Source organism: Filicampus tigris, chromosome 16 (genome assembly GCF_054856515.1).
Source record: "Filicampus tigris isolate MCC_2025a chromosome 16, RoL_Ftig_1.0, whole genome shotgun sequence".
In the NCBI taxonomy this organism is placed as follows: Eukaryota; Metazoa; Chordata; class Actinopteri; order Syngnathiformes; family Syngnathidae; genus Filicampus; species Filicampus tigris.
This window is the reverse complement of record NC_141232.1, coordinates 12,625,709-12,645,909: the sequence shown is the minus strand read 5'-3', so window position 1 is coordinate 12,645,909 and position 20,201 is coordinate 12,625,709. Positions and strand designations below refer to the sequence as shown.

Sequence of the window (20,201 nt, the reverse complement as noted above, 5' to 3'; positions counted from 1 at the left end):
AAATGCATTCCATCCTCCTCCCAAAAAAAAAAAAAAAAAAAGGAACAGGCAGACACATGGATAATATGAAGGTATCTGCAGTGTGTGAGAGCAGAAGAGAGAGAGAGGGGCCGGGAGAGCAAGAGAGGAGGAGGAGTGACTTGGACTTGTTGGCCAGCTTCAGACTTGCAACGTGTCTGCTGCCGCTGGATCGGATGGCCGTGCGTCTCCCTTCGGCTCATCTGCGCCGTCGTAATGGCGGGCTTCCGCTTAATTACAGCTCACCTGAACACCACCCTCTGAAGGAAGATGATGGGGGGGGGGGGGGGGGGGAGCCGTAAAAGCGGCTTTTATTCTTAATCTCCAATAACAATCATAATGTTGGCAAAGCCCTCGGTTGTGCAGTTATTTCTCAACAGATGCTTTTGCAGGTTCAAATGCATTCTGGTAGATCCCACTGACGCGACAAGGCAAATTTTTGTCCATGCGTGTGAACTGATCATGTCTCATCATTTTTTTACAGTTTCAGGTGTTTGTTGAATCAATAACTTTTACATTCATATGGAAAAAGGTTGCTTTTAATGTTCATGACTACAGTCTTTTGGTGCCAAGCAGACATGCTAAAAAAATCCCTGTTGCTGCATGATAATAAAGGCAGTTAGTCTGATACCGGGCTATGTTGTGTGAGAAGAAACAGCAGTATACTGATATGAGGTAAAAGCAGATTTCATCACCAGATAAGAGATTGAATATGGACAAGATTTCACTCATGTTAGCAATTCGATCAACGTTTTGACTTGAGCCTGCTCCATATCATCAAGATGTGAGTAAAAACCTGCCAGACTTGCAACGAACCTCAGAAGCAGCATTATTCCCATTTAGTCCTGGTGAGGGGTGGGGGGCGGTGCTTACTCATGATTTACGCTTAATATTGATATTCCCATTTAAAATGTATTCCTGAGGCAGTAAATTACGATCCCAATGTCTGATTCAGGTGAGTTATTAAGCATCAGCAAAAAGTCCTTTATGATGATTGAGTTTGTGACTTACAAGAACTTTGGATAAAGCTTAAGGGGAGGACTTGTAGTAGAAAAGTGAATGATGCTTTAGTAAGACTATCATATACATAGCTGCTTTATTATGTTGGCTACCAAGAAATATTGGTCGACATCCATGGAGTCAGTGCAATTCGCAAAATATCACTTGATGGCAACTGCCTGGTAAAAAAAAAAAACATTAGCCCATGATTTAACTTCAAAAGCTCAGATAAGACTTCTTAGGTGAGAAACAAAAAAACTCAAAAGGTTACCGGCTTGTAGGCCGCCGGTCTTGCAGTGAAACCGTAAAAACGGTGGAAAAACCCCAAATGCCTTTCAGAAGGTTTTCCACGAAGCGCGATACACACAAGCCTGTCAAGTAAACCAGTATAATGTGAACTTTTACAGGACACAACTGAAGTCAATGTGGATCAGGAAGTAGACCAGGCCCAGAAATAAAGTCTGGAATAAACCTGCGGCCGCTGCCGCTGGAGGAGGAGATCTTCCTCCAACGAACCGATGCTCTTCAGGATCAGGTTTCCTTCTCCTCACCCCCCTTCTCCTCGTCCAAACTCCAACCCTTCTGCTGTGGAATTATGGAAGGAGGGACCTTCTTTTTTTCTTCCCTTTCTTTCTTTCTTTCTTTTCATCTGTTTTTTTTTTTTTTTCCCTTCCTTTGAGGGAGGGGTCCATTCTTGTCTTCCCTAAACGTGAGCTCCAGCAAAAGGGTAATGAGGGTGCGTCCCAGCCGCTGCTGTCCCAGCGCCTCCCAGTTCAGACTCCCATATAAAAACCCTGGTGGAAAGTTAGTGTAGGCAGTAGGGAGTTTTCTGCTGGGGTCAGGAGGACTGTGGAAACAAGCGGACCCTGCCCCAAACACCCGTGTATGAGTGGAGTGTAGCAGGAAAAGAAGACACCCCCAACTTTTTTCCTCTCTTGCCTCAAAGAGTCTACATGTCTAGAGGCATCTAGATATGTTCAGCTTTGTGGATATGCGGCTGGCGCTGCTGCTCAGCGCAGCGGTGCTCCTGGTGAGGGCACAGGGCGAGGATGACCGTAAGTCTCATCATCTCATCACTGTTTTGTGGAGCTTCTCAACCGGCCTTTTTTTTTTTTTTTCTGATTTTGCAAAGTGGATATTTTCTCTTCGTGTGGACGTGGCGGATTAGATCTAGACAGGGAGGAAGGAAAGCAACGTTGGTGATCAAAATGTTTCCGCAAGACAGATAGACAGATAGACAGATAGACAGATAGACAGATAGATAGATAGATAGATAGATAGATAGATAGATAGATAGATAGATAGATAGATAGATAGATGGATAGATAGATGCAGGATTGGGTTTGCGTAATGCAACGGGCATCCCAAGGAGGCCCCTCTCTGCGCTCCTTCCCCCCACCCCCACCCTAATGCATGCAAAGCAAGTCGCTGCAGGTTTTCCTCCAGGCCACGGTTCCTAATATAGACTCCAAGCCAAGCATGGTTTACCAAATTCACCCTTTGTATTTAGATTTGCTTATGATTGCTCTATCTCCCACACACAATTGCAACCTTAAGAGGCAAACGACCTATAACGTGTTTTACCTTCACTCAGTTTAAATGCATGCCCAGCGGTATATTCCTCGACTTGAAGTAGTATGAGTCCAATAGGGGAGGCTTCAAACTAAACACTGGCTGGGGCCTGCCAGGTGAGGGGCAGCGAGATCTTGAGTGGAAAAAAAGAGTGGGAGAAGAGGAGGTGAGCAGGCGTAGTCTTGTCTGCAACAAACATTTGTCCCCATTGTGTGTCCTGTGCAATCAGATGAGGAAAGTTTTCACCTAAAAACTGTAAAGTTACTAAAGTGTGATTTTGGTGCACTGACAATTTTGTCTGTAATGTTCCCTAAACTCCCAAAAACAAAGGAGCATAAATTCACTTTTCCAGATGTGGATTGTCTAGAAAGGGTCGTAAAACTTGCTGTCTCAAGCAGAGGAGACTTGTTACTCTTATAGCGCCACCTAGTGATGGTTGACCTGTGCACTTTGCACACACACATCTGGACGCCCCGTTTCCACCCCCCCGGCCCCGCCCCTTCTTCTTCCCCTTTCCTTTTCTGCATTTTTTATGTGGTGATCTAATTGCAAACACATGTAAAGTGTTTCCAGCAGCAGCTGCCAAGCCCTCAGCCGCACTGAGCTCAGCTCTCTGGTATTTTGGGAGATAATATAATGAATACGGGAAAAAAAATCAAATAAAATACCGAAATCAGGTGTGGTGGAGAAACTTGCCACATTTAAATGGCAGTTTAATGTTATTATTAGGTTAAATCACGTGCTTCAGTGTTTTTCCACGCTTCCTTCCTCCCTCTATACATCTTTCTGTCATTAGGTCAGTAATTATCGTACATTTTGAAATGATTATTAACTATTTCGTAAGAAAATTGCCATTTGGTACTAGTTGATATATGATTTATTTCCGTTTTTTTTTTGGGTTTTTTTCGCTCACCTGTGTTGTGTAGCCGTCTGACCTGTCTGTCTCTCTCTGTCGCCCCCCGCAGGCTCGGGCGGAAGCTGCACCCTAGATGGTCAGGTGTTTGAGGACCGTGACGTATGGAAACCGGAACCATGCCAGATCTGTGTGTGCGACAGCGGCACAGTGATGTGCGATGAGGTCATCTGCGAGGACACAAGCGACTGCCCCAACCCCGTCATTCCCCATGACGAGTGCTGCCCTATCTGCCCCGACGAAGGTACTCCAACCATCCATTTCTGTGATTCTTTCCTAAAATATAACATACAGCACATTTCATTGCAATCACAATTTTTACAAACATGGTTGCACCTAAGCGTGACATAATGACAATAAGGCAACGAACCTCTTTTTGGCTGCATTTAAATTGTAGTTTTACAGAACAACTAAAAAAAAAAGAAATAATAATGAACATCCTGTAATTAAGCCCCACCGTTTACAAAACAATTGACGTTAACCTTTGTTTTAACATGTTCAACTAACACAAATCTGTCTCTGTCCGCAGGCTACCAGGGTCAATCTCAGGTCGAGGTAAATACTCTATTAAACTATTACATTATTATAAGTGTTGCATATGTAATTGTTATTCAACAATATTTTTACATTTTGATAAAGCATTACTCTATATTGTTTGAAAGCATCATGGATTTTAATCAGAAACTACTAAAAACAAACGCAACGTTATTTTAGTACTGTTTGTTTGAATTTATGAATGACTATAGCATACTGTAGAAACTCATAACATTTATTGTTGTAAATGTAAGATACTGTTTATTCCTTTTTTCTCAACCACAAATAGAATAATTGATCACATCATTCATGTTGTGATAAATTAACCACATTATTAGTTAAATTAGTTGTTCCGTCTGCTAAAATGTTGACACTTTTGTCTTTTTTTTTTTTCAAGGGACCCAAGGGAGACCGTGGACCTAAGGGAGAGAGAGTAAGTGCAAACTTTTGTCCACCTGTCAGTTCTCATTGGTCTCCGATGCATGTACGTTTACATTGAAACTGAAGATATGTTGCCACTTTGTTGTGAAGACTGAGATTGAATCATTAAATCGAATGCAGCACTCGAAAGCTTAAATGGAAAATCCAGTTGAGTTGCATTCAAGTGTTAGCCCTGCTTGTGCTGGTTTTACATCAAGTGGAGTCATTTTGTTGAAAAATCATGTAAAAGCTTCTGTGTAAAGATATGGCGGCCATTTTCTGCTCAAGGATTTTTTTTTTGTATAGGTTGAATGAATGTCATTGAATGAAACATGGGGGGCAACCTGAAGCCTGGATATGTTTGAAAGACAAATTGTGTTGTTTTGTTTTCTAGAGACAGACGAGAAAATTAGCTATTCAGTTTGTGACATAGCATTGAATTGTTATTGCGATTGATAGAAAATCACATTCAACTGCCTTGGTGGGCATATTTATTTATTTATTTATTTATTTATTTATTCCAGTGGTGATTTACAGTATATCTCTAGAAAGTGTTGTGGTTTTAACTGATATCACCTTGGGTTGTAAAATTTGCATTTCATCTTAGTTTGGCTTGTTGAGATTGGTTATGAAAATGTCATTTCCAAGTTGTTTCTTAACGGTTCTTACCTAGTTCCTGCTTCCCATGGTCACATGACCACAGTTCCTGGTTGGTCACATGGTCCCTGTTTTTGGTGTTCCCAATCTTTGTAGGGGATTATTGTTGTTTTCATCACTGTAAACAGAATCAAAAGATGTTAACAGGCTGTGATTATAATCGATAATATGATTGATATGACGAATGAACAATCAATCTTCATAATTTAACACTGTTGTTTGTTATTATGACTTTTAACCCCCTCCATTTTTTCTTCCCACTTGCAGGGTCCCGTTGGTCCAGCTGGTAACGATGGTATCCCCGGCCAGCCTGGTATGCCCGGACCTCCCGGCCCCCCTGGACCCCCCGGCCTCGGTGGAGTAAGTCAAGAGTTTTTCTTCATGTTGAGGAACTATGAATAAAATTCATGAAGACGGCCATGTAGCGCGTGCTTCCTAACCGTAGGGTCATCGTGAAGTAACACGTGAGAGAAGTAACACAATTTTCAGCATTAACACTCACCTTATTGTTATTATGGTACTGCACAATCACAGGAAAATGGTTCTTTATGATGATAAGTAAAACTTTTTTTAATTGTATTATTATTGGTCAGCTACACTCACACATAATTATGCATTTGTCATGCATCAACTTTGATTCAAGTATAATACAGTTTTGTTGTGTAGTGGCTCCTAAAAACCTTAATTCTATTTGTTCATGTTGAATTAATTTTCAATTTTTATGCTAGGCTAACCCAGTTTGATGTCCAAGTCAATTTCAGCACACTTCAAAATGATCACCATTTGTTATGTTCAATGCATCCGACAAGACTGCACTAACAGTGATCGTCTACAGAAGTGGCAATGTAATGTCAATATGAACATTCAATGAAACTTACGTAACAAGAAAAAGAGAAACATATATGACTGTTACAGATATTTGTACACGTTTCCTCCAGTTCGGTGCTAAATTACGACAACAAATGTCAAGTATTAGAAAACAAAGGTAAACATTGGATGTGGTATGAGATGGGTGACGCACACCCAATCTAATCTATAGTTCTATATTTTGTTTTTGTATAAAGCGTTGAATGAATTGAAAACTAGCCGATAACAATAAAAACACAAACTGATTATTGGTAATGAGCAACAGTTTACACCCCTATGGACGACAGCCGCTGGGAAGGCAATCTTCCTGTTTGAAGTAATGCTGAAGTTCTGCCATTAGTGTACATGTTATTAACATTTGTGCTTGGCTTTATTTTCTCGCAGAACTTCTCCCCTCAGATGTCTAGCGGCTATGGCGATAAGTCTCCTGTTGCACCCATTCCTGGACCCATGGCAAGTCTCAGCCGCACACACACCGAAACACTTTTATTATTTCCCTTTTAATTACAGTCATATGGACTCTAACCTCTCTGGTTCCCTTTTATAGGGCCCAATGGGACCTCGTGGATCCCCCGGACCTCCCGGTTCTAGCGTAAGTACACAACTTCCTCCCTCTTTAAATTGTCATTGTGACCAATTTAAAAGCTCCACTTCAGTCATTTCCAGCTGAAACAAACAAACAAAAATCACCTCATGTTCATTTAATAGTTTAACTATATTCAACGCATGTTGACTAAGTGAAGTATATTTTTGGTGTACAACATAACAAAAAGAATCTACATGGTTGATATAGCAACATGCATCCCAGCTTTAAGGGCTCATCATGCTCACTGTAAATAAACACAATTATTTGTCATACGTCTTTTACAGTGAATCCTTCCATTTGATTTTTGGATGGGATTGTTATTCCCATGAACACACCCATGCCTATTGATGTATTGATAACAAAAGTGACAAATGACATTGTCTGAAGTGGCTATACTGTGACTACCATGTGAAACTTGTGTACAGCATTACTAACAGTGCCTTCATATCCTATGTTCAGGGCCCTCAGGGATTCACTGGTCCCCCCGGTGAGTCTGGAGAGGCCGGACCTTCTGTGAGTACTACAAATACTGCAACAAATACTGCAAAATAGTCTGACTTGAGGCAGTTCTGACTTTTTATGTGTAATGGTTGTCCTCTGCAGGGCCCCATGGGACCCCGCGGACCTGCTGGCCCCTCTGGCAAGAACGGAGAGGATGTAAGTTGACTGGATCTCTTCTCGATTCTCCTCGCCTCATCATGCGTCACTTCAGCTTTCCTCTATTTCTTATGACACCAGGGTGAATCTGGCAAACCAGGTCGTGCTGGTGAGCGCGGACCTCCCGGCGCCCAGGTAAGTCGCCAATGGCAACACACCTCATTTTAATGACATTGTGTCAGCAAAAGAGGAGCTTTAACCAACTGTTGCCGTCCTTTATACCTAAGGGAGCTCGTGGTTTCCCCGGAACCCCCGGTCTGCCCGGTATCAAGGGACACAGAGTGAGTACAAAATCAGCAAAACCATTGCAAATATTTCTCTCGAGTTCAGCCAAGCATCTCATTTGCCTCCGCTTGACTTATAAATCTTTGCTTCTCCTTAGGGATTCAGCGGTCTGGATGGTGCCAAGGGAGACAGTGGCCCTGCTGGACCCAAGGTAAATGACTATTTGAGATTGCTGCCTCACCCGGAAACACACTATATAGACAAAACTCTTGATGATGCTTGAGTTTTAGTTTTGCATTGCCTTGGTTGCATTTTGGATATATGCTTGAAATTGTTACTTACTTGCACAACCGATATCTGACTTTTTTGATTTTTCAAAATGACGTGTGCATGGGAATTCACCTGCACATGAGACATTTCATTTTTTGAATCACTATGACTATATCTATAATGATGGCATATACTGTAGGTATAAGTCATACATTCCATTATGTTTACGTTAAAATAAATTCATTGTCATCACTGCATCTTTACCCCCATTGGTCAGGTAAAATCATATATAAAAATGGCTACTGTGACAAAGTAAGAAATAATCATTTTAAATATGTTTGAATTGAATATAATGGTAAAAACGTTTTTTTTTTGTTTTTACAATTTCTTTAAAACAAAGATCTTAATTGAATTGAATTTGAGGCTTGGAAGAGGTGACACTACAAAAATTGTCAGGTTGACTGTGGAGAGATTCAGTTTTACCAATATCATCTGCAGCAGTGCTGACATACAATCAGGCAATCCTAAATCAGGCAAGTAGTACTAGAGCTACCTATCATATTTGGATCTGTAATTGGATACCAACTGCAATATGGTAGTAGTAATGTATTAGTGCCTTATTATTCTCCAATTAAATTTCAATTGTTCTCCAATTCCACATTAAGTGTGTCATTTCAATTTGTTTCAGCCACAGTAGTAGCACGTTACCAATATGATCAAATTGACATATTAAACCTTGTCTAACCAGCCTGTGTTTGTGTGTAGGGAGAGACTGGAGCCGCTGGTGAGAATGGAACTCCCGGTGCTATGGTGAGTAAAACAAGCCACCCGATATCTCGGGTTCTCCACCAGATCATGCGGATTCCATCCTAATTGAATCCATTTTCAGGGACCCCGTGGTCTGCCTGGCGAGAGAGGTCGCGCTGGCCCTGCTGGAGCTGCTGTGAGTCCACGCACATTTGATTTTACTCCATCATTCAGTCAATTGATCAGAGGATGAGATTGGAGCCAAACTTGCTTATCGTTGTGCCGCAGGGTGCTCGTGGTAATGATGGTGCCGCTGGTGCTGCCGGACCTCCCGTAAGTGTGCATTTTTAAGGAGAATCTCTGAACTTGATTGTCCGTCCCGCACATTTGTCTGAATATGTTGGATTTATTGTTTGCTTGTTGTTGCTTGTTTAGGGTCCCACTGGCCCCGCTGGACCTCCTGGATTCCCCGGTGGCCCTGGAGCCAAGGTACAAACACATCACTTTTTTCATTCTTTTAAGAGAGGTTGTTTTTAGGTCTTTAGGACGATTTGGTGACATTTGAAGGTGTGAGGCCAGCTTAATGAGAGAGAGAAAAAAAGTATATTAATTGGCATTACAGTATTGGATTTGAGTGATAGGGCCATGTGCAGAGAGATCCTATTACTCAGAATATATCCATTAGCACTGATATGAGGATTTAAATTGTGAAAATGTTCGGAAAATATCAGCTGTAGCTGTTTGGAAATGCTACTTGTTTATATTTGCACTCTCTTTATACTTTATAATATGTCTTATTCATAATTTATTTTGAATTGTGATTCATCTTAAATTGAATCTCACCATATTTTGGGGTTTATGTTTAACATTTTTTTTAATCTTATTATGTAATCATATAAACCACTTTTCAGGGTGAGGCTGGAGCTCAGGGTACTCGTGGACCCGAGGGCCCCTCTGGAGCCCGTGGTGAGCCCGGTAACCCTGGACCCGCTGGTGCTGCCGGACCTTCTGTAAGTAAAAAGCAAATCCCTCTATGATAGACTTGGACCTAAATGAGTCCAAAAAGCCTTTTGACCTGTACAGAATCGGTCATTAAAAAAACGTGTATTTTTACCCATTCAGGGTAACCCCGGAGCTGATGGAGCTGCTGGACCTAAGGGACTTCCTGTAAGTAAATTTGATGCGTTAAGGCCCTACAAATTTGCAGCTGAGATTCAAGAGTTCATATTAAAGCACGCACTGCCCCCTGCAGGGTGCTGCTGGAGTTGCCGGAGCTCCCGGATTCCCCGGACCCCGTGGACCCCCAGGAGCCCAAGGTGCTGCTGGTGCCCCTGGACCCAAGGGTAACACTGTGAGTAAAGCTCTTGCATATGATAGGAGCTATTTTCTTCATCCGGGCCATGTACAGAATAGGATTTTCAGAATAATGTTGTTACTTATGCTTATATATATATTATATTTAACATTTGGGCCGATTATTAATATTGTCTTTGAGTGATCCCTCTTGATTTCTGTTGATTTGTTTTTAGTCTTGTTTGCTCATGTTTGCTTATTTGTTTATCTCAGGGTGAGGCTGGTGCCACTGGATCCAAGGGAGAGCCTGGTGCCAAGGGAGATGCTGTAAGTACACCACCATCGACTTGTCCACATCTCATGGAAGCGGATCAAGTACAGCTTGTAATGCGGTCGCTCACGTTTGTACGTGGCTTTTTATTGTACAGGGTGCCCCAGGAGTTCAAGGACCTTCAGGACCTGCTGGTGAGGAGGGCAAGAGAGGAGCCAGAGGAGAGCCCGGTCCCGTTGGAGGCCGTGGAGTTCCTGGCGAGCGCGTAAGCACCATAGCAAAATGTGAAATTTAGCTAATTTGTGTATGATCTCCTTACTTAATCACAGGGTATAATAGAATATCATTGTTTTTTTTAACATCAAAATATTGCACAGAAAATACCACCATAGAAATTTCATAGACGGTGGGCAGGATCGTCCTTTTTAATTATTTTACAACAACTTCCTGTACACATGTAATACATGAATATGAATCAAGTGTGTATAGGAAGTTGGTCTAGCTAGCACACTTTATTTGATTCAGATAGCAAAGTGGCAATATCAAATATTCATTCATTCATTCATTTTCCGAACCACTTAAGCAATGTACTTATAGTTTGGTGCACTTAACAGTGCACTCTTGGTAGAGCAAACTTAACTAAAAAAAACTAAAGCTTTTTTTCACAGACCTAAGCAATCTTTGTTTGATATTGTTTACAGGGTGGCACTGGCGGCCGTGGTTTCCCTGGTGCTGATGGTGCTGCTGGACCCAAAGTGAGTACAAGCACATACGTAGTTAATACTCATCATGCTTTTTACTCACTGGTGTCAATATACTGTTGTTTGTTTTATGTTAAAGTCATTAGTTTGTGTTCAAATATTTGTTGTGCCCCTGACAATCATAGGGTGCCACTGGTGAGCGCGGTGCCCCTGGTATTGCTGGACCTAAAGGTTCTACTGGTGAGCCCGGCCGCACTGGTGAGCCTGGTTTGCCTGGAGCTAAGGTAAGACTTTGCTGCTAGTTATTTATTGTACACAACAGGATTTATTTACTGACTAAATCCTCCTCTGAACATTCGTGTTTGCCCTTTAGGGTATGACTGGCAGCCCTGGCAGCCCTGGACCCGATGGCAAGATGGGAGCTACTGTAAGTACACATCTTGACACCCTGATGTTTTTAAATGAATGCACAATGAGCTAATAAAACCACTTCATCAGGGTGCCCCTGGACAAGATGGCCGCCCTGGACCCCCTGGCTCTGTTGGAGCCAGAGGCCAGCCTGGTGTCATGGGATTCCCCGGACCCAAGGGAGCCGCTGTAAGTACTGAATCTCAAGCTACAAAGCATGTTTGATCAGATTCATGAAGATAAATGAACCCCACCCCACTCTTGTCTTTAGGGTGAAGCTGGAAAGACCGGTGAGAGAGGAGTGATGGGACCTACTGGCCCTGTTGTAAGTTCTCAGTGAAACTCTCTTCAGTCCTTGTCATATGTAGAAGCTAGCTAGACACTCAAAAGCAAATATTTGTGGTAATTTAGGGTGCTCCAGGAAAGGACGGTGAGGTTGGTGCTCAGGGAGCCGCTGGACCTAACGTGAGTAGATGAAGACATTAACGCCACAAGTCCACCTGCTCAATCGTTATTGGTTCTAAAATTCCTTCCTTTGCTCTTCTCAGGGACCTGCTGGTGAGAGAGGTGAGCAGGGACCTGCCGGACCTCCAGGATTCCAGGGACTTCCAGGACCCCAAGGTGCCATTGGTGAGACTGGCAAGTCCGGAGAGCAGGTGCAGAATTAATTTAATTAAACTCTTTTGACTACTTATGTATTTTTTTTTTAATTAACTAACTAACTTAACTTGTATTTGCTGTAATTCAGGGTGTGCCCGGAGAGGCTGGACCCACAGGACCTGCTGGTGGTAGAGTAAGTCACAATCACCTTTACATGATAACAGGCTCAAATGACTGAGATGCTTTATTTGTAAAACCAAAAGTAACAGGCTGATGACATTTTGGACTTTGTGTTGAACAACAATTGTTTTGTGAATTAGATTTTCCTCAAGCAGTTTCCTTTGAATCCGATCAATCAGAAAAATAGTCCACATTACATCTAGCAGCAGGTGAACCTGCCCTAATTTTGTGCCACGCCTCTAATTCAGGGTGACAGAGGTTTCCCCGGTGAGCGTGGTGCCCCTGGTGCCATTGGACCTGCTGGATCCCGTGGATCTCCCGGATCTTCTGGAAACGAGGGTGCCAAGGTAATTTTGGAAGAAATTGAAAGAGGTTTCTGACTCTACTTGTAAGTTATTCTTCCATTTATTGTTTAATTTGCTTCTCTTTTACTTCAGGGAGACGCTGGAGCACCTGGTGCTCCCGGAGCTCAGGGCCCACCTGGACTGCAGGGAATGCCTGGTGAGCGTGGTGCCGCCGGTCTTCCAGGACTGAGAGGAGATAGAGTAAGTTCGCACACCACCATCAGCTTCATCGTACAGAAAGTTACAACTGTATTAGAATCTCATTCATTCTCGATCACTTCTCCCATCTCCAGGGTGAGCAAGGAGCTAAGGGCACTGATGGAGCACCTGGCAAAGATGGTCCTCGTGGTATGGGTGGTGCTATTGGACTTCCCGGACCTGCTGGAGCCACCGGAGACAAGGGAGAGTCTGGTCCCGCTGGACCTGTTGGACCTGCCGGAGCCCGTGGAGCCCCTGTGAGTTACCCACTCTCTGCCTCCCTCTAATGAAACAACCAACTCTGGTCCTCAAGGTCCACAATCCTGGCCGTTTTGGATGTATTCCTCCTCCAACACACCTGATTCAAATGATCAGAATTGTTGTCAGACTTCTGAAGACTTTGCTGATGATTTGCTGATCATTTGAATCAGGTGTGTTGGAAGAGGGAAACATTTAAAACATGCTGGATTGGGGCCCTTGAGGACCAGAGTTGGTGACCCGTGGTCTAGACTTTAGTCCGATCTTCTTTTTGACATTGTTGTATATGCTAATGCTAATAATGCTCTTCAGTTCATCCAAGAACAGAAGAAACTTCACTTTGTCTTCATCTAGTACATTTACCATCTTCTTCTTCTCAAGTTCTACAATCTTCTCCTCTTCCACAGGGTGAGCGCGGAGAGGCCGGACCCCCCGGACCTGCCGGATTTGCTGGACCTCCTGTAAGTTCATAAATGCTCTGGCTCCATTCACAGCCAATTCCCGTTGTTTGAATCCTCAGTCTAACCTTTTTCTCATCACCACCATTTAGGGCGCTGATGGTCTTGTTGGAGCTAAGGGAGAGACTGGTAACAATGGTGCTAAGGGTGATGCTGGTCCTCCTGGTCCTTCTGGACCTACTGGTGCTCCCGGACCCCAGGTTTGTGAACTCAAATCATCAATCATCATTATATTGTGTGCCCATTTTTAGCTTTCCCTTGCTGAGCAACTGTGTACGCTGTCCATTCAGGGTCCCGTTGGAAACACTGGATCCAAGGGAGCTCGCGGAGCTGCTGGACCTCCTGTGAGTTAGAACAGTCACTGTTCTGAGGCATTCTCGTCATCCTTATCATATTCACATTCTAATGAACCTTGTGTCTTCTTACCAAGGGTGCTACTGGCTTCCCTGGTGCTGTTGGCAGAGTTGGACCACCTGGCCCCTCTGTAAGTCTATATTGAACGTTAGCACAAGAGTGTGACAGATGTGCAGAACCGTAAAGCTAATTGTACATATGCTATTCTTGTTTTGGAAAGGGTGTCGCTGGACCCCCTGGACCCTCTGGACCCGGTGGAAAGGAAGGACCCAAAGGAAACCGTGGTGACACCGGACCTGCTGGACGCGCTGGTGAGATTGGAGCTGCTGGAGCCCCTGGACCTTCTGGTGAGAAGGGTAGCCCTGGTGCCGATGGTGCTCCTGTAAGTTTATTTTTACTAACCTTGCTCACAAGCATGAAACATAATGTTGAAAATGGATCCATTAGCTGGTGGTTTCTTCCACCCTCCACCTGCCTGTCTAACACTTTTGCTTTGCAATCCCCTGCAGGGTAGTGCCGGTATTCCTGGACCTCAGGGTATCAGTGGACAGCGTGGTATTGTCGGTCTGTCTGGAATGAGGGGAGAGAGAGGTTTCCCCGGTCTGCCTGGACCTACTGTAAGCTCATACTAGTACTTATCCCTAAAGTTATCAAGGCATCATTCTTCCAGATGGCATCCAGTGAGAAAGGCAACTAAGGCTATTATAACTAAATGCACCATGGCCATGTCAACCGCAGGGAGAGCCCGGAAAGCAGGGAGCTGCTGGCCCCGCTGGTGAGCGTGGACCTGCTGGACCCATGGGACCCCCTGGACTGGCTGGACCCACTGGAGAGACCGGACGTGAGGTATGACAAGAAAGTGGCTCTCGTAACACTTTGAGTTATCTGTCAACCTGCCCTTTGACAGTATAACATGATTCATCTGTCTTGTGTCTCATTTTCAGGGTTCCCCTGGTAATGAGGGATCTGCTGGCCGTGACGGACCTGCTGGACCCAAGGTGAGCTCAATGGACTTTACTGCAAACAATATATGCTGACAATCAGCAAGCTTATTCAAGGTTCAAGGGGAGTTGATCCAAATTGGAGAGACCCGGACTGTGATGACCCAGGTTGCAAGCTAACCATTTGCAACATTACGTAGATGATCCCGGCTCAAATCCCAATCAGCGACCCATTCATCGTTCAGCATTTGTTTGACCGGAAAGTGTCATAGTAGGGATAGTCCGTGGAGATACTGTATATGGAATAGAACATTTACCAGAGCTAATACTGCTGAACTTAAGCAGCACATTTACATATTTGGCACCTGCTATTACAACAGGCCACATCTCTTTGAAAGTAACTGAGATGATCTTGTGGAACAATTTAGGGAGACCGTGGAGAGTCTGGCCCCGCTGGAGCTCCTGGCGCCCCCGGACCCCCTGGTGCCCCTGGACCCGTCGGACCTGCTGGAAAGAATGGTGACCGTGGAGAGACTGTGAGTGAAGTGTCTTTACAAAAATATCAACGTGATGCTATGTTCATCAACTATCATTTTATATGCACGGGAGTTGAGAGGTGAAAATGAATTCATTTGCCAATTCATTTTGTATATTCCAGGGAGCTGCTGGCCCTGCTGGTCCTGCTGGTCCTTCTGGACCTCGTGGCCCCACTGTAAGTAACGTGAAGAGCGTGAGCAACAGCGCTCTACAATGGGAACAGAGATCAGGTGAATCATCTCAGGTCATCATATCATCTGCTCACAGGGAGCCGTTGGACTTCGTGGAGACAAAGGAGAGTCTGGTGAGGCTGGTGAGAGAGGCATGAAGGGACACAGAGGATTCACTGGCATGCAGGGAGCTCCTGGACCCGCCGTATGTTACTTAACTCATTGCCACACATTTTTTTAACGTAGGGTGGAAAGTAACATTTGGGTCTTAATTACCGTTTTCTTTGTACACTGATAGGGTCATGCTGGAGAGGCAGGACCTGCTGGTGTCGCTGGACCCGCTGGACCCAGAGTGAGTTTAGGCACCAAAGAAACGTTGTTTTGTGTGCGATTTTCTTTCTTCAGGGAATTGAATTGTCTTTTATCCACAGGGACCTTCCGGAGCTGCTGGTTCTCCTGGTAAGGATGGTATGACTGGCCTTCCTGGTCCCTCTGGACCTCCTGGACCTCGTGGACGCACTGGAGAGATGGGACCTTCTGTAAGGCTCGCTTAACTTTGTAATCTTTTAGATCTATTGTGATCACCACCAAAATTGTGTTAACGCAGCATCCCTGCCTCCCTTTCTTTGCTCTTTAGGGTCCTCCCGGACCTCCCGGACCCCCCGGAGCACCAGGCGCCCATGGCGGTGGATTTGACCTCGGTTTCATTGCCCAGCCCCAGGACAAGGGTCCCGATCCCTTCCGTATGTACCGCGCTGATGACGCTAACGTTCTGCGCGACCGCGACCTGGAGGTGGACAGCACTCTGAAGACCCTGAGCCAGCAGATTGAGCAGATCCGCAGCCCTGACGGCACTCGCAAGAACCCCGCCAGAACCTGCCGCGACCTCAAGATGTGCCACCCAGACTGGAAGAGCGGTGAGTTATTCTGTCACAGACTATTCAAACGGTTATTGTGGTGGTAGTGGATCAGCCAGTTTGAGGCTGGATCTTAGATCTTAGATTAGACATGAGTGGGTAACGCTTTGTGGTAGCTTTTAAAATATAAGATGGATTGCTGATATTTTGTACCCGCCCATCTTCAGGAGAGTACTGGATTGACCCTGACCAGGGCTGCACTCAGGATGCCATCAAGGTCTTCTGCAACATGGAGACTGGAGAGACCTGTGTGTCACCAACTCAGCGTGAGGTTGCCATGAAGAACTGGTACATCAGCAAGAACATCAAGGAGAAGAAGCACGTCTGGTTCGGCGAGGCCATGAACGACGGCTTCCAGGTAAACGCGCTGAATCCAACCAATCTCCTTCCGTTTCATAGTCTATCGCAATGTACGCTAAGCTCTCTGTTCTCTGCTTTCCCCGAAGTTCGAGTATGGCAGCGAGGGCTCTCTGCCAGAAGATGTCAACATCCAGATGACCTTCCTGCGTCTCATGTCAACTGAGGCTTCCCAGAACATCACATACAACTGCAAGAACAGCATCTCCTACATGGATGCTGCCACTGGCAACCTGAAGAAGGCTCTGATCCTCCAGGGCTCCAACGAGATCGAGATCAGAGCTGAGGGCAACAGCCGCTTCACCTACAGTGTCCTCGAGGATGGCTGCACGGTGAGCACATTTGCTTGGATCCGTCGATCTTTATCATAAAAAGAACGCCACTTGGTGATTTAAGATGAAATCCACTACATGCAGAGATGGTCAAAATCCAGGTCCAGAAAGTAAAAACCATGCCTTAGGTGCTTCTACTCAAACGTTAACTGCCGGTCGAGTAGAAGCACCTGTGGCTAAAGACAAACTGCGGCACGGAGTTTACTTTCTGGACCTGGATTTACCGTCTCTGAAAGAAGTGATCATCATGAAACAGTTCATGATTATCACGCATACTGATACTGATTCTGTCCATCTCGTTTCTCTCCTTGCAGTCACACACCGGTGCATGGGGCAAGACAGTTATTGAGTACAAGACATCGAAAACATCTCGCCTGCCCATCATTGACATCGCTCCTATGGATGTTGGTGCTCCAGACCAAGAGTTTGGCCTTGAAGTTGGACCTGTCTGTTTCTTGTAAAAAGAGAAATCTGGACTTGAATATGTTGTGGTGCGTGAGTGTGTGTGTTTTATTTTTTTTTAGCAACCATCCCTCTTAAAAAAAGAAAAAGCCACCAAAACATTTTTCTGATCTGGCCCCCTTTACTCCTCAACCTGCGATACTATTCGACCATTGTTCCAATGGTCTACCATGCCTAAAACCTGCACTTCAACAAAGATGGCAGTGATGCGGCAACGCTCGCATCGACGCGTTTGGGACCACTACTTTTTTTTTGTTTGTTTCTGACTCTTTGTTTTTGTCTTGTTTTTACCATCACCAACACCAAGGATCCCATAGAGAAGATTTCACTGACAACAAGAAAATAATATATGCTTCTATAAAGTGTAAAAAAATTGACTTCCCCCTCTTCAACCAAGCCAATCCAGGCCTCTCTGGAGTTTACAGAAACACACCGGTGACTTTTGTATTTTTATACACCCGCCCTGCGGTGAGAGGAATGAAAGGACAGTCCCGACAGACAGAACCCGATTGCTTTGTACCACGTTTCAGGTGTTGATGAATAAACGGTGAAACTGACAGCCATGTTTGTCTTTGTTGTTTTGCCACCCGCTCTCCACCTGCCCAAAGCCACGTCTGTTTTGCTGTTGTGGCCACTCTCTTGTTTGTTCCTCTTGTCTGCGAAAGTCACATTAAAACCACCAGCAGAGAAACATGGGTTTAAAACTTGTTTTTCTTTTAAAGAACATCCTATGGCTACCTCAAAAAAATGTTTGAAAGAAGTGTGTTTGCCTGCAGGAGTTGTGGCGGTCAGTGGAGTCATTGAGGCACTTTAGTAAAAACAAAACAGGTGCTATTCTCTTGTTTTAAGGTCCTTACCATCCACTTTGTCTCTACTGTTCTTTACTATTGAGCTCAGTGATGTGACAGAGGCCTTTTTTGGTGCTAAAATGAAACCACCTAAAAATGAAACCTCTTTTCAGTTTTGTTTTTCTGTTCTCAGCGCCCTGCTCATGTAACTCAAGCAAATTCTCCAAAAGCCTTCCCCTCCTCAAAACGTTTGTTGTCATTTGTTTCTTGTTTTCTGGAGGTGGGTTTTCTCATTCAAAATTTTGAAATGCACAGAAAGAGAGCCATCGAAAGAGAAAGAAATTGGGAGGAACGCCACAAGATCTGTACCTATTTTGTATATGTATAATAATTTGAGATGTTTTTAATTATTTGAATGCTGAAATAAAGCATGTTAAGTGGTCGTTAATGAATCCTGCCTTCACTGTCTCACTGACTGCCCCAGCAGGACTGATTTCGAACTCGGACAGATTTTTAAAACGCTTTGAAAGAAAGAGAAATAGATGCAGAAGCATCTCCTCCAAAGATGTTGGACTGCAGCAGATTTGATCTAATTTGAGTATCCTAAAGCTACTCCTGGCGTCAGTAATGCATGATTGAGGAACAGCGCTGCATAGTTCAAGCATCTTAATGCAAGAATGTTAACATGTTCCCTCCAGTACTTTTCTGAAACATTGAAAACCTCTTTGTTTCTTTCCTCATTTTTATGACACCAACAACCACTGTGCCTTAATAGAGAAGTAGCCTACCTCTCAGATGGTGCTGTGAGTACCCAGTTATGATCCCTAGGAATAAAGTCCATTGTGGAAAAGAAAGAAAAAAAGAAAAAAAAGATTGAAGATTTAATCCAACAAGAGATCAGAGTGAGAGCAGATTTCTAGGTTCTATCCCAAAGTAGTAATCCAGAGTAGACGTAAGAGACGTGACTGCCTGGGTAAAGCCACACTGCAAGTAGTGGGCATCACAAAGGGGCTGATTGTCCACCGTGAGGGTTCAGCCTCACACTCCCCGCGGCGCTCCACAGAAGAGTACGGGTCTGTATTTGAGACATTGAAAGAGGAACGTGGACCTCTTTGCTTTCAAACACAGGAGAGGCTGTTTTAAAAAGAAACCCCTCAGATGGCATCTGTGAATGCATTAGGCTTGAACATGAGAGACGGGATAGAAAATAACCAATAATCGAACAGATACATACATATATATACATATATACGTATACAGTATAAATATACATATCTATCGATCTATACTGTATGATTCTTCAAATACCTGAGATTAGGGCTGCAATTAACGATTATATTAATCACTTATAACTGTAATCGAATTTATGAATTAGTCTGATACAAAGAACAATTAATTTCCATCTCTTTATTAAAAAACAACACATTTCACAGTGACAGTGCTGAAATCTCACAAATTGATTTTCTTCCAGTTACTCATTTGTTCCTTAAAAGTCAGAAATAAGGCAAAATGTTTATTTCCAAAGGAAAAGCAGATGATTGCTAATGTCCTTTTTTGATTAAACTCGCCATGACTTAGATAATGGTCAACAGCAAATATTCAGAGATGACTTTGTGTCTCTAAATGCATTTTTGACGATCTAAAACATGTTTTTACTCTTTTTGTTTGTTTATAGCGTCGGGTTTGAGATTTTAATTTTTGGTTTTTAAATTTGACCTATCAAAGCTTGCACATAAGTGATTGTAATTTGTAGCTATTTCTGAAGAAGAAGAAAAAAACACCCGTTGCCTCACCTAACACTTAATTCACATTAGATCTATGAAAACCTGATGTTCTTAAAAAACAAAACAAAACCAGGGCAGATTCAGGATCAGCACAAAAAATTTACCATCTAAGTTTACTTGAAACTCTGATTAAAAAATTGTTCAGTGAAATCAGTCTGCTTTCATGGAGGACTACAGAATTCAGAGAATATTTACTGCTTACAGACTAAAATTCTGACAATTTTAAGTAAATGACTAATCATCAATGATCAAAATAATAGTAGTTGATTAATCTTATAATGGATTAGTTGTCAGTGGATTAATTGTTGTACTTTAAAACAAGTTCCTCAAACCACATCAGTGACTGATTTGATTGAATGTATAAACTGCAGCACTTTGTTTCA

General features: G+C 43.6%; 1 protein-coding gene and 1 long non-coding RNA gene across 2 annotated transcripts; one reads left to right on the top strand and one right to left on the bottom strand.

Annotated features, from left to right (window-relative positions):
• The first annotated feature begins 1,822 nt into the window (after positions 1 to 1,822).
• col1a1a (collagen, type I, alpha 1a) lies at positions 1,823 to 17,803 on the top strand. Its single transcript, XM_086055019.1, has 49 exons — positions 1,823 to 2,072; positions 3,555 to 3,746; positions 4,032 to 4,057; positions 4,434 to 4,469; positions 5,381 to 5,473; positions 6,365 to 6,433; positions 6,528 to 6,572; positions 7,026 to 7,079; positions 7,170 to 7,223; positions 7,305 to 7,358; positions 7,451 to 7,504; positions 7,606 to 7,659; positions 8,484 to 8,528; positions 8,608 to 8,661; positions 8,754 to 8,798; positions 8,901 to 8,954; positions 9,377 to 9,475; positions 9,588 to 9,632; positions 9,718 to 9,816; positions 10,032 to 10,085; positions 10,187 to 10,294; positions 10,731 to 10,784; positions 10,916 to 11,014; positions 11,104 to 11,157; positions 11,229 to 11,327; positions 11,410 to 11,463; positions 11,550 to 11,603; positions 11,687 to 11,794; positions 11,887 to 11,931; positions 12,167 to 12,265; positions 12,356 to 12,463; positions 12,556 to 12,717; positions 13,126 to 13,179; positions 13,269 to 13,376; positions 13,467 to 13,520; positions 13,607 to 13,660; positions 13,751 to 13,912; positions 14,040 to 14,147; positions 14,269 to 14,376; positions 14,475 to 14,528; positions 14,900 to 15,007; positions 15,130 to 15,183; positions 15,276 to 15,383; positions 15,477 to 15,530; positions 15,610 to 15,717; positions 15,816 to 16,095; positions 16,263 to 16,453; positions 16,542 to 16,784; positions 17,099 to 17,803. The coding sequence occupies exons 1-49, from the start codon at positions 1,991 to 1,993 to the stop codon at positions 17,243 to 17,245; spliced, it is 4,347 nt and encodes a 1,448-aa protein (XP_085911145.1). The 5' UTR covers positions 1,823 to 1,990; the 3' UTR covers positions 17,246 to 17,803.
• On the bottom strand, positions 3,516 to 18,970 carry LOC147134793 (uncharacterized). The gene is made up of 3 exons (XR_015090055.1): positions 18,823 to 18,970; positions 5,126 to 5,231; positions 3,516 to 3,778 (listed from the first exon to the last, which is right to left on the bottom strand). It is a non-coding gene; the product is annotated as an uncharacterized LOC147134793 (long non-coding RNA).
• Positions 18,971 to 20,201: the final 1,231 nt, after the last annotated feature.

Coding starts and splice junctions, on each gene's coding strand:
- col1a1a (XM_086055019.1), top strand. CDS start 1,991: ATGTTCAGCTTTGTGGATATGCGGCTGGCGCTGCTGCTCAGCGCAGCG. Junction 13,521..13,606: donor GCGGAGCTGCTGGACCTCCT/GTGAGTTAGAAC, acceptor CTTCTTACCAAG/GGTGCTACTGGCTTCCCTGG. Junction 15,718..15,815: donor CTGGAGAGATGGGACCTTCT/GTAAGGCTCGCT, acceptor TTTGCTCTTTAG/GGTCCTCCCGGACCTCCCGG.